At 37.8% G+C, this 13611-nt stretch overlaps 2 protein-coding genes across 2 annotated transcripts in view; one reads left to right on the top strand and one right to left on the bottom strand.

The window, feature by feature from the left end:
• Window positions 1-9063: 9063 nt before the first annotated feature.
• On the bottom strand, window positions 9064-11314 carry tpbgb (trophoblast glycoprotein b). The gene is made up of 2 exons (XM_051866094.1): window positions 11153-11314; window positions 9064-11082 (listed from the first exon to the last, which is right to left on the bottom strand). Exon 2 carries the CDS (start codon window positions 10788-10790, stop codon window positions 9645-9647), a length of 1146 nt encoding a protein of 381 aa, XP_051722054.1. The 5' UTR covers window positions 10791-11082; window positions 11153-11314; the 3' UTR covers window positions 9064-9644.
• Window positions 11315-12139: 825 nt separating this feature from the next.
• The window catches only part of ibtk (inhibitor of Bruton agammaglobulinemia tyrosine kinase), a 42194-nt gene continuing 40722 nt past the window's right edge, over window positions 12140-13611 (top strand). The window contains exon 1 of the mRNA XM_051866086.1: window positions 12140-12313. The gene's annotated coding sequence lies outside the window, so the exon portion shown is untranslated. The remainder of the gene's footprint in view (window positions 12314-13611) is intronic.

Raw genomic sequence — 13611 nt, forward strand, 5'->3', positions numbered from 1 at the left:
CAAAAATGGAACTTTTTTGTTAATAAACAAACAAGAAAGCCCAGCCCAGATGAGAAAAGTTAAAGCAAAAGTAACTTAATGCATTACTTTCTATAAAAAGTAATGCAATATTGTAAAGTTACTTTCCCCAACACTGATTATTGCAACTTCTTGTCCCCTAACTCTCATTAGAGTATTAGTAGACTGTTAGGTTAGGGTTGGGGTTAGTAGAATAAGTTGACAGCAAAGCTACTTAAAGTCAGTAGAATGTCTGTCGTGAGGCATCAAAATAAAGTGTTAGCAGACATTAAGCAGTAGTCTTGACATGAATGCATGAACTAGCTTTTCTGCATCAGCAACAGCATGCATTTCATAACTTAACAATACTCTTAAGATGGAGAATGTATACTAGAATGTGACTGCACATGCATTTCCTTCTGAGGAAAAACTCAAGAATTGTCCAGAAAATAATGATCTATGATTATAAATAGCACAGTAAATCAATATTTATAGTTTATATAGTTATATATATATATAGTTTTGAGTACATTAGCTGTGTCCCAGGTATTGTATGGGTAATGGGATTAAGTTTAAATTTAATGTGCAGTGTACTAAAGTCAATCAGTATATTAATCGGTAAAAGCAAGTAACAGCAAAACTAGAGCTGTTTGCAAAGATTACAGTTATTTATGCAATTCTACATTAATGCCACTGGAAATTACACTTTTAATGAACTAGTTTGGGGTTTTGCCAACTAGTTTATTAGTTCTTCCTCTACTTGTTGCATTTGGCTGCTGTGGACTAGTCGACTTCATATCATTAGCTTGGTATAGTAACCTGTGATGGTCAGAGTTACAGTGGTATGTGAAAGTTTGGGAACCCCTTGCAGAATCTGTGAAAATGTGAATAATTTTAACAAAATAAGAGAGATCCTACAAAATGCATGTTATTTTTTATTTAGTACTGTCCTGAGTAAGATATTTTACATAAAAGATATTTACATATAGTCCACAAGAAAAAAAAATAGCTGAATTTATGAAAATAACCCTGTTCAAAGGTATGTGAACCATTGATTCTTAATACTGTGTGTGGTTACCTGGATGATCTACGACTGTTTTGTTGTTTTGTGATGGTTGTTTATGAGTCCGTTGTTTGCTCTGAGCAGTTAAACTGAGCTCTGTTCTTCAGAAAAATCCTCCAGGTCCTGCAGATTCTTCAGTTTTCCAGCATTTTTTGCATATTTGAACCCTTTCCAGCAGTGACTGAATGATTTTGAGATCCGTCTTTTCACATTGAGGACAACTGAGGGACTCAAACACAATTATTACAAAAGGTTCAAACATTCACTGATGCTCCAGAAGGAAACACGATGCATTAAGAGCGGGGGGTGAAAACTTTTTGAATTTGAAGTTCAAGATATATTGTACTTAATTTGTCTTCAGGGAAACATGTAGGTATCTTCTGTTGCTTCCAAAGGGCAGTACTAAATGAAGAAAATTGATATTTAAACAAAAAAAGAAAAATTTGGACATCTGCATCCTGTTCAAAAGTTTTCACCCCCCCGGCTCTTAATGCATCGTGTTTCCTTCTGGAGCATCAGTGAATGTTTGAACCCTGAGTCCTTCAGTTGTCCTCAGTGTGAAAAGATGGATCTCAAATCATTCAGTCCCTGTTGTAAAGGGTTCAAATATGCAAAAGATGCTGGAAAACTGAAGAATCTGCAGGACCTGGAGGATTTTTTCTGAAGAACAGAGCTCAGTTTAACTGCTCAGGACAAACAAGGGACTCATGAACAACCATCACACAACAAAAAAACAGTCGTAGAATCGCAGTAGAGTCGCAGTATTAAGAATCAAGGGTTCCCAAACTTTTGAGCAGGGTCATTTTAATAAATACAGCTATTTTTTTGTCTTGTGGACTATATGTAAATATCTTTTATGTAAAATATCTTACTCAGGACAGAACTAAATAAAAAATAACATGCATTTTGTATGATATCTCTTATTTTGTTAAAATTATTCACATTTTCACAGATTCTGCAAGGGGTTCCCAAACTTTCGCATACCACTGTATATCTGTAAAATCATCAGTATCTACTACTTTCAATGGACAAAAATTGTGATGGTAAAGTCTACACATAATCTGCTGTTTCTGTACAACCATTTGTTAGGAATGCCATACCATGAAAGTATTTCTATGATTGTGATATAATTTCAGATACTCACCCCTAAACAGGACATAAAAACAAAATAGACTGTGGTTGGTACCTTTACATATCAGTCAGATGACGTCCTCTTCCTGTGGGCGTGAATAAGCTGCGATATGGACCATAATTTGCCCGCTATGCAAGCCTAGGCAAGCCATAGAATTAAATAATAAAAGTGAATGTGAATCACATACTGCAGGCTATGTATTATTCCTGGTTGTACATTCAAACTAAATGGACTGTAAACACATCAATTGGAAAACAGGTGACAACACAGTGAGGAAAAAAGCAGCTGGGGGTGATGGGAAGAGAAGCAGATTTTTACAAGACTTCTGCTTTGTCTTTTGGCGCTGCTTTTTGTTTCTCAAAGTTAGGGGAAAAAGGCTGAACTATTCAGTGCTGCTTTCATCTATTGGAGTCCAGGTTTATTATGCACAAGGGGTTATTAAGAGGCTGCAATGGCAAAGTGAAAGCACCACCCTCCTTTAAAGGTTCTCTCGTACAACAGCTTTTATAGTTCCATCAAATTACACCTGCCCTACTAAGCATGTCTGAACTACGTAGCTCAAACTTGTTAATAAAAGTCTGCCGAGAGTCATCCGCTGCACAGTGAGTGCATGAGGTCGAGATTGTCACCGTGGAAACATAAGATAGCATGCACCTGTTCCTTCCCTGGAGAGGGGCAACCGAGCCCTCTCCTCCAGGGAAGGTGAGGCGATTCCTTGGAGTGTCATCGGCTGCCAGATTAAACTGAACACAAAGAGCCACATTTGATACAGCCATCAAGCTCTTGCTCAGCTCTGCAGACAAACAATGTCAACAATCCATCAAACAGTCGGAGAGTTAGTGTTATTAATGCTTACCATGCAAAAAATTGGGAGAACTTGGAATAATGCAAAAATCAAACTTTCAAATCAGTAAAAAATGTAAAGGATTACAGTGCATCCGAAAAGTATTCACAGCGCTTCCCTTTTTCCACATTTTGTTATGTTACAGCCTTATTACAAAAGGGAATAAATTCATTGTTTTCCTCAAAATTCTACAAACAAAACCCCATAATGACAACGTGAAAGAAGTTTGTTTGAAATCTTTGTAAATTTATTACAAATACAGAACGGAGAAAAAAAAAAAAAATTCACATGTACATAAGTATTCACAGACTTTGCCATGACACACAAAATTGAGCTCAGGTGCATCATGTTTCCACTGATCATCCTTGAGATGTTTCTACAGCTTGATTGGAGTCCATCTATAGTAAATTCAGTTGATTGGACATGATTTAGAAAGGCACACACCTGTCTACATAAGGTCCCACAGTTAACAGTGCATGTCAGAGCACAAACCAAGCCAAGCCAAGCCAAGTCCAAGGAATTGTCTGTAGACCTCCGAGACAGGATTGTATCGAGGCACAGATCTGGGGAAGGGTAGGAAAAGTTCTGCAGCATTGAAGGTCCCAGTGAGCACAGTGGTCTCCATCATCCGTAAATGGAAGAAGTTTGGAACCACCAGGACTTCTCCTAGAGTGTGGTGCCCGGCCAAACTGAGTGATCGGGGGAGAAGGGCCTTAGCCAGGGAGGTGACCATGCTCCAATGTTTCTCTGTGGAGAGAGGAGAACCTTCCAGAAGAACAACCATCTCTGCAGCACTCCACCAATCAGGCCTGTATGGTAGAGTGGCCAGACGAAAGTCACTCCTCAGTAAAAGGCACGTGACAGCCTGCCTGAAGGACTCTCAGACAATGAGAAACAAAATTATCTGGTCTGATGAAACAAAGATTGAACTCTTTGGCCTGAATAGCAAGTGTCATGTCTGGAGGAAACCAGGCACCGCTCATCACCTGGCCAATACCATCCCTACAGTGAAGCATGGTGTTGGCAGCATCATGCTGTGGGGATGTTTCTCAGCGGCAGGAACTGGGAGACTAGTCAGGATCGAGGGAAAGATGAATGCAGCAATGTACAGAGACATCCTTGATGAAAACCTGCTCCAGAGATCCAAAACAACAATGCCGGACGATTCTGAAGTTGGAGGAGAAAATGAGTTGCAGTTTTTTGCCCTACTTTGGTACTTCCGCCTAAGTCACGTATGACCTTTCCAACATGATTACATAATGCGTGGAGCATCGCAGAGCAGTGCAAGATGAGCATTTGTGGTTAAAAAGCAGTGGTGGACAGTAACGAAGTATTTTTACTTTGTTACTGTACTTAAGTACATTTTTCAAGTATCTGTACTTTACTCAAGTATTTTTATTTTGAGCAACTTTTACTTTACTACATTCCAAAGCATAAGATCGTACTTTTTACTCCACTACATTTCATAAAACATATTGTTACTCCTTATTTTAAAATTAAGAAATCGTCACATGCTGAGTCACAAAAGCGGCATCCGATTCGTGCACGAACTGATTCTTTTCAATCATCCTATTAAATCGGTTCACAAATCACATCAACAATTCATTCGCGAATTGGACCGATCGTATTGCAGCTGTTCTCGAGTCAACAAATCACTGATTCAATGATCCGTTCAGAGCGAGTCCAGTGAGTGAATTTAAGTCTGACTGAAAATTAGCCAAGAACTGGATCCTCTGAGTGCGTGCGCAACTGATAGTGAAAAGTAAGTTAGCCTACTAATGTTGAATTTTAGGATGAATTATTGTAACTGAAAATCATATTTAGGTCAGTTATTTTTGAACTAAATCTGCTGTAAAGGGCGATCTGTTTAAGCCCACTGAAATGCTTTAATGCGACACGTCCACATCAATGTGTCTACAGATCGAGATCTCGATTCAATCAGATCAAATCACATTTTAAAACTAACTTGCCGCTTCAAATAACGGTTGTATCGATTACATCGTTACGCCACTAGGAGGCGACAAGTGACTGTTGAAATGTATTTGACATTGAATGATTCATTGAAAAGATTTGTTCAAAAACATTGATTCATCCAGTAATGAAACAAGTGAAATAGTTATGAGTGAGTCATTAAATCATTCATTCAAACTCATTTTTAAAAAAAAATTAATTAATTAAATATTTTTCAATAGACTGCAGCAATTAATATTTTGTCCTCTAGTAAATAATTATACGCAATTTTGTTTAGTTGTCTATTCAGACAATGTATCCAATCCAATGTTCTCACTGACCAACTTAATTGTATTTTGTAAATATAAACAAATTTTGATGGATGCAACACACTCCAAAAAAGTTGGGACAGAGGCATGATTACCAGTGTTTAATTACACTTTTTAATCATTTGGGAATTGAGGATACTAATTGTTGCAGTTTTGCAAGTGGTATCTTTACCCAATCTCTCTTGATATAAGACAGCTTATCAACAGTCTGTGGTTGTCATTGTCTGATTCTCCTTTTAATGATGGGCCATACATTTTCAATAAGAGTCAGATCTGGACTGCAGGTAGGCAGTCAAGAACATCCACTCTACGGTGTAGTGTCTAAGAAACCCCTCTGTTGTAGCACATGCAGAATGAGCCCTGGCATTGTCTTGCTTCCCAGTAAAGATGTAATCTTGATGGCTGTTTATGTCTCTGTACAATCCCAATATACGCCTCCACATCAATGGTACCTTCACACATATGCCGTTTGCACTGATGCCCCCCCATACCACGACAGATGTTTGCTTTTGCACCTGTCGCTGATGAAAGTCTGGATGGTCCCTTTCATCTTTGTGACTGAGAACTCAATGTCCATTTTTTCCAAAAACAAGCAGAACCATGGACTCATCTAACCACAGCACACACTTCCACTGTCTTTTAGACCATCTGAGATGAGCTCAGCATCTCTGTATAGAACTAACAGATTTCTCCTTGTGTAACAGAGATTCAAGTTGTATTTCTTGATGCATCGTCAGACTGTGTTAAGTGAAAATGGTTTTCCAAAGTACTCCTGAGCACATGTGGCTATATTTAACACAGTAGCATGATGGTTTCTCATGCAATGCTATCTGAGGGGTCAAAGGTCACGCACATTCAATGGCGGTCTCCTGCCTTGCCCTACACAGACTGAGATTTCTCTGGATTCCCTGTATCTTTCCACAACATTATGGTAGATGGTGAACGACCTGAATTCTTTGCAATATTGCATTGAGAAATGACTTTTTAATAGTTTGACAATTTTCTCATGAAATTTGGCACAAAGTGGTGAGCCATGACCCATCTTTGCTTGCAAACACAGAGAAGCTCCTTTTACACCCAATCACAATTCCCTCACGTACTTCCAGTGCACCTGCTAATTGTGGACTGTTTCAAAAGAGTTTAGCTTGGATATTCTAGAATCTGTTCTCTTTTATCTTGCCTTTGTCCCAACTTTTTGGAGTGTGTTGCAGCCCTCAAAATCAAAATTTGTTTACATTTACAAAATACAATTAAAGGGTTAGTTCACTCAAAAATAAAAATTCTGTGATTTATTACTCACCCTCATGTTGCTCACCCATCGTTCATCTTCAGAACCCAAATTAAGATATTTTTGATGAAATCCGAGAGGAACATAGACAACAATATAATCACCACTTTCATGGTCCAGAAAGGCACTAAAGACATTGTTAAAAAAGTTGATATGACTACAGCGGTTCAACCTTAATGTTATGAAGTGACGAGAATACTTTTTGTGCACAAAAACAAAACAAAAATAACGACTTTATTCAACAATATCTTCTCTTCTGTGTCATTCTCATACGTTCAGCGCTTCCAGGTTCTACATCAGAACGGCAACTCATTATTGGCTGGCTCCTGCGTCAGCATCAGACGAATGCGTTGTGATGCTCACGAGAACACAGACTCGGACAATACTGAGCCTAGACTGTCAGGGAAGCGAAGAAATTGTTGAATAAAGTCAATATTTTTGTTTTGTTTTTGCACACATAAAGTATTCTCGTCACTTCATAAAATTAAGGTTGAACCACTGCAGTCACGTCGACTGTTTTAATGATGTCTTTAGTACCTTTCTGGAAAGTGGTGATTATATTGCTGTCTATGGACGAGTCATATTCCTCTAGGTAGGATTTCATCAAAAATCTTAATTTGTCTTCTAAAGATGAATGAAGGTCTGGAAGGTGTACAACGACATGAGGGTGAGTAATTATGACAATTATTATGAATAATTATGAATTATGAGAAAAATAATGACAGAATTTTCATTTTTGGGTGATTTAACGCTTTGGAAAACTTTTCTTTGTACTTTTGTCAGTTAAATAAAAGTTCAAGAGAATTAATAACTCGCAGATTGTGGATTTTATTGCAAAGTCTCATCTTTTCTGGAAATCGGGTTGTAAGTACACATATGTGGCAGCTTGGCTTGCTTGGTGTAATAAACTTTCAGGTGAAGTTATTTTCAAATGTGGAATTGAAACAGATTAACTTTACCATACTCTAAAAGATGTCTGAATAGATCAAATGGCAATTTGTTCATGTCATGACATCCAAACCAGGAATATGTAAATCATTATAAAACTACAGACAAAACAAGGACTCATTAAATATTTTATGGTATTAAACAAAGTAATTTTTGTGGCAAGCTACATCACAATGACATTTTCCTCATCATTCAAAGACAAGAGAGAGCAGAGAATTGTTTGGGTAAAATGATGTCAAGGCTGAATGGAAATGAAAGTATTATTTGTGCTGTTGTTTGGGTGGGCCACAAGTAGCTTATAGAACTCAGTTTAGGTTTTGCTTCCAGTGTTATCGCCTGAAATCACACCATCTTTAACATTATGTAGTTCTGTTTACATAAGTTTGTTGTATTTTGTATTTCAAACATTAATGTCACATACTTAAGCATATTTTCTTATCGTTTAATAACCAAACACTGCCTGAGTGCTATGGAAAAGAAAGCCAATGTTCCCAACATATGAGAGCATAGCTTGTGTCTCAAGTCAATGTGCAATGCTGTTTTAGTTTCTGTAGGCCAACATATTAGCAAATGCAACAGATTTTTCAATAAGATTTTTTTCCCATTGGAAATTCATTAAATCATGACAAGTGAGTGCTGTGTGAAAGATTGGAATGAGGTGGTTTGGAGGGGAATTTGTACAGAGGGAGGGACATGGTGATGATGAAATGAGAGAGGGTGAAAAATTATATTTCAATGCTTTTCTGTTCTTTTGCAAAACTTGTGTGTTCCGAGAAACTCTGCATTCGCTCACAAAGCGTTTGTGTTTTCTCAAAAAACTTTTGTGGGAAGAACTATTTCCGTGCTTTTGCGAACGAATGCAAAAGTTTTGTGATCGAATGCAAAAGCATTGAAATATATTTTTTCCTTTCATTTCATTTTTTTTTTTTTATTTCTAGTTTTGTGATGTCGGCTGAATAAAAAGTAGTTTCAGAGATGGTAAATTGATTACACTGATAAAAATGAAGACAAAAATTACTTTTGTCCCCCCTCAGAATAACATGCCCAACAAGACCAGGGTATGTGCATTAAGTCGTCCATTTTAATTTCATGCTAACTCATGTGCAGTGCTTTACAAGCATAAACATCACAAATAACAAGCTAATAAATGCTGGCTATTAGTTCTGTTTCTGGAAATTATCAGGCATGTTTACTGTTGCATGAATGTCTCTGATGTTTGTCATTTTATTATTATGCAAGAATAGGCAGGCGTCTCACAAACAGATGTTTTTGATTGTTATGCAAATCTTTGCAGCTTTGGCACCTTGAGTAGGTGTAAGGTCCTGTTTTACTGTGGTCTATCCTCGCAGCCTGAAGGATGATAAAAAGCTTTGAAAATACTTTAACACAGTCTTCCAGAGTGTGAAACTGGGTATATGTGACAGACCTACAATCAGTCTTGTAGTAGTAATAAAGTCTCATTTGCTTTACACACCTTTCTGAACCTAAAATCACTGGACTGGAGAGAAAAGATCAGTGCAAGACCTTTAATTCAACAGGGCATCCCAAGAAAAGAGTTGATCTATGAGCAGTCAATAAATGTAAATATAAAACCAAATATCTCATCATAAAAAAGTGGATATTGCCATAATTTTACATCAATGAAAAAATACTTAGATACATGCATGGCAGTATTTTTGCAGAAGAAACGAAATAAGCTATAAAAATAACATTAAACAATCAGTTTGTTCAGGCATTTTGCAAGAGAAACGGTTACTCTGTAATCAGAATTTCGGATTTCATCAGAAAAGACAAACCTATCCACAGTCCCATACATTGTATAAAAAAAAAACTGGGAAAATGAATTCTAAATGTACGTACTTGATGTTCTTGATTCATGCATCACTGGACAACATTATAGCAACACACCAGCATATTTGAATGAGCTGAAGGCGAGCATAACAGGGTTGATCCTGGCAGAATCCAGTTACTGTCCTATCTGACAGAAAAGGATGCATGTCACAGCAAACCTCTACAGTTATATGTATTCATGCAAAGCTAGAGTCAGATCATTGCGTGCCAGTTGTGCAAGCCAGGTTTCCAAACGCGTCTCGTCACACATCGGAGTTGAGGCTGAGGCTGGCTAGCCGTGGGTCTGAGTTGATCTCGTATCTGTAATGGTATCCCTCCATATGATCTCTGCACGCGTCACGGATATTGTACATCCACTTCTTGATCCCTTTCCTGTTAAGGTAAAGGACCAGAAGGAAAATGACCCCAATGAGGGCAAGAACCATCCCCAAAAACACATACGAGGGCTCCAGAGCCCGCTCCACATCTTCAGCGTTGCTCCAGCACGGGAGCTGTGAATGTTCTAGGTGTAAAAGTGTGGCATTTTTCAGTTCTGTTGGGTCAGAACAGGTCAGGTTTAATCTGTCCACCACAAAGTCATATCTCTCCAACCAAATCAACATGTCCTCAATGTCGCAATCACAGCGCCAGGGGTTTCCTGCAAGACTGACGCGCAAATCAGGGATCAAACTGAGCCCCGCCAGGGTCATGTTTGGCAGGACTTTCAACGCGTTGTCTCTTAAGTCCAACTCTTTAAGTGCCCGATTCCAAAACGTTTCATTAGCGAATGAAACAAGGGTGTTGTTCCTCATATCCAAAACAGTTAGGTTTGACAAATCTGTGAATATGTCCTCTGGAAGGAACATTAGATCATTATTGGACAAATCAAGATGGGAAACCTTAGGTAGGCTGCGTCTGAAAAGATCTGCAAACACACCTATGTAGGAGTGATTGAATAAGGATTTACTGAGGTTTAGAACCTCAATCTTGTTGTCTTGAGGTAAAGCCTCGATGTTAAACTCAGAAATCCTGTTGTTGCTGAGGTCAAGTAAATGCAGATTTGGCAAGTTTTTAAACACCATGGAGTCCAAATTCTCCACTTGGCTTCCAGACACATAAAGGTGTGTTAAATGTTCCAAAGTCCTAGGGAAAGATTCATTGTTCAGATTCCTTATATTGTTTCCACTGAGGTTAAGTGTGGTGACGTTTTCTGGAAGGGGCTGTGGGATGGAGCTCAAGTTTTGGCTAACACAGTTCACAACTGTGCTTTCGCACGAGCAATGGGCAGGACATAACGATAAAGATGAGCTGGAACACGTCAGGACGAGTAAAAAACAGAGAGTCAGGTTACACATGCTCTTTTGTTTTCTCTGAAGTTGAAGCAAACGCAATAATCCAACATAGGACATTTTGAAGCGATATAAATCAAACGGCGGGAAAGTAATTCTCTCCACAGAGATTAAAGGAACGCGCTCGCGCTTCTCAAACGACTGTTTCACGTAAAGTCTCACATCTTTCTTTGTTCTTTCGTTCAAGATGAGCTCCTTAACTCCTCAGTTGCAGTAGAAAGCAAAAGAGCAAAGAGGCGTTTATTTATTGTGCATCAAAACCGCACGTTTATATCGTCTCTTCTTTACCAAGTTCCAAATGTTTCTTTTCATGAGTTTCACCAAAAGTACTGCCCAATCCTACGAGCGAATCCTGTCCAAAACAATACCGAATTGTTATTAAAGGTCTTGATATGTTAAAAAGACACAGTAGATCCACAAACCTATAAACGTGGTTTTTGCCGTGTTTCTTGGGAAATAATCGGGGCTCGGCATATCTGTCCCGCCGCTCTTCTCGCTGTAAATGATTCTCCCCCGCCGCTCCCTGAATCTACACTGAGCGCTATTCACCGGACTGTACCATTATACGCATACAGGGGGCGTCAAGGACCACACATGACACGTTACCAAAGTTTCCGAGTGGTACATTCTTTTAGGGGAATGTACAAGTAAATAAAATACATTCGTGGTATAAAACAATGTAAACACACGAGTACGTTAATTTAAATAACTAAATATTGTTTTGACAAAACAAATAAACTCTGTGAATACAAGGTGTCATAACGGTATACTTTATGTATTTAAAGGGATAGTTCACCCAAAAAGGAAAATTCTGTCATCATTTACTCACCCTCACGTTGTTCCAAACCTGTGTAAATTTCTCTGTTCTGCTGAAGATATTCTGAAGAATGTCAGTAACCAAAGACTTGTGAGGCACCATTGACTTCCATATTTTTAATTTTTATTAATTATTATTATTATTTTATTTATTTATTTACTTATTTTTTTTTTTTTACATATGGAAATCAGTGGTGCCCCCACAACGTCATGCAAGGAAGAATTAAAACAATTGAAAGAGAAAGATTTCCTTCTTAAAAGGACACCAATTATCTTTGTGGTCGACGTATTAAAATATATAGTCATGTGACTTATGTGGAAGGTATGCCCCATAAGCCCCGCCCCCACAGCGCTGACGCAAGAGAGGGGACTCCCTTGCCCTATGTCACTAGCAAGTGGAGTCCGTCTAACAAGCCATGGATGCATATTATAAATAACTTGATTGCCTCCATTAAAATAAGGCTTATGTTTGTGTCACAAGACTGGTTATAAGCTGTTAAGGCTTTTACATGCCGAACCGTCCAATGACAAATAACGATACAAGGCTGCAAGTTGAATTGTCCAATGAAATGTAAGGATTCATGTCTAATGGGCCAATCAGAATTCGCTTTACTCTTGTGTGCCTCCACCTCTAGATCTTACTTAACCGACTAACTCTGCTGCAACATATTTACTGCAAAACACCAAGCTTTCCTTTAAAGATGTTTCTCTGGATCTGCCGCATAGGGGAAAACACAAACATGGCCTTTTCTTTCATCTAGCGTCAGGTGAGCGACAGATATTCGCGCAGTGTCTTGTAATCTGGCAGTCTTTCAGTATATAGTTCAGCCCAATATGGTTGATGAAAATGATGATGATGTGTCAGTGACTCAACAGAGGCTTTGTGACAGATCTATTGTCACTCATTATTTATATACTCGATCTGTTCGTGCTTTAATACGTTAATTAATTCCACGATATATTAAAGCTTGATGAGTGTGTAGCTTGATTGTCCCTGACTGACATTACATGGAGTGAGTGAGAGGTTTGCAGTCTCCCAAGTGTAAACAAACGGGTTCAGTTGGCTTATTTGTTCAATTATGTGCGTTTTAATAGTTTAAAGTATTGAGTTTTGGATTTAGGATCACAAGGCTATCATTAAATATACAGAAACTGATGCAGTAAGACTGAAGGCTGAAGCCATATTTAGCAGATGGAGGTGTTTGGGAGGTGTCAAACTACTGCTCTGCCAAGTGTGGCACTTGATAACGCTGGGCTGTTTCTTCAACTATATACACTTTTTTTCAAATATGTTTATTATTAGTTAACAGATTTAACTTTTTTTTTTGTTTGTTTTATGAAGGTCACATGAAAAGATATGAAAACTTTGCATAATTCTGTCATCGTTTTTTAACTGCTTTTCTAATGCCTATTTTGTATAGTTTTTTTTTTTTTTTTTAATATAAGACCAGACCTAATCTTAAAGTATGACCATCAAATTATTAATAATTAGTAAATTTTATTACTATAATTGCAACAAAGTCCAATGTTGGATATTGTTTGTAGACAAACTAGTGAGTTTAAAAGCAAGTTTCTTTTTAAAGGAGTGCTGAATTTTTAAAAATCTACAGTCCAAAAGTGTCCATAATTGCTAAACACCCACTTATATTATGTATAATTTTTTTATTTTATTTTTTTTTTTACATATTTGAATCAGAACTAAACTGATTATTTTAAAAATACATTTTCAAAGGGTGTTTAGTCAGGAATAAAGGCACAACAGAAGTGCTTTGTAATATGTAGGGGTTGCACAGACTAGTCGTCTTTAATGCTTAAGTCGCCATCAAAAAAACAATATCGCTAATATTGATTGGGTGAACGTTTTAAACAGTTTGTTGTACAGGTAAGTTCTAAACTAATGTGCTGCTACATTGTAACACTCACACATACAGTATAGCTTGCACATCATGAGCAGATCGCACGCAAACAGAAACATTCAGGAGCGCAGAAACTTACTGTCAACGCTGTCCTGATTTAGCAATAAAATAGCTTAGCATATATTTCTTTCTGTTTTTGAAGTACCTAA

Source organism: Ctenopharyngodon idella, chromosome 16 (assembly GCF_019924925.1).
Source record: "Ctenopharyngodon idella isolate HZGC_01 chromosome 16, HZGC01, whole genome shotgun sequence".
Taxonomy (NCBI): Eukaryota; Metazoa; Chordata; class Actinopteri; order Cypriniformes; family Xenocyprididae; genus Ctenopharyngodon; species Ctenopharyngodon idella.

Bases quoted from the DNA above. Each gene is read 5' to 3' on its own strand.
- tpbgb (XM_051866094.1), bottom strand. From the start codon at position 10,790: ATGTCCTATGTTGGATTATTGCGTTTGCTTCAACTTCAGAGAAAACAA.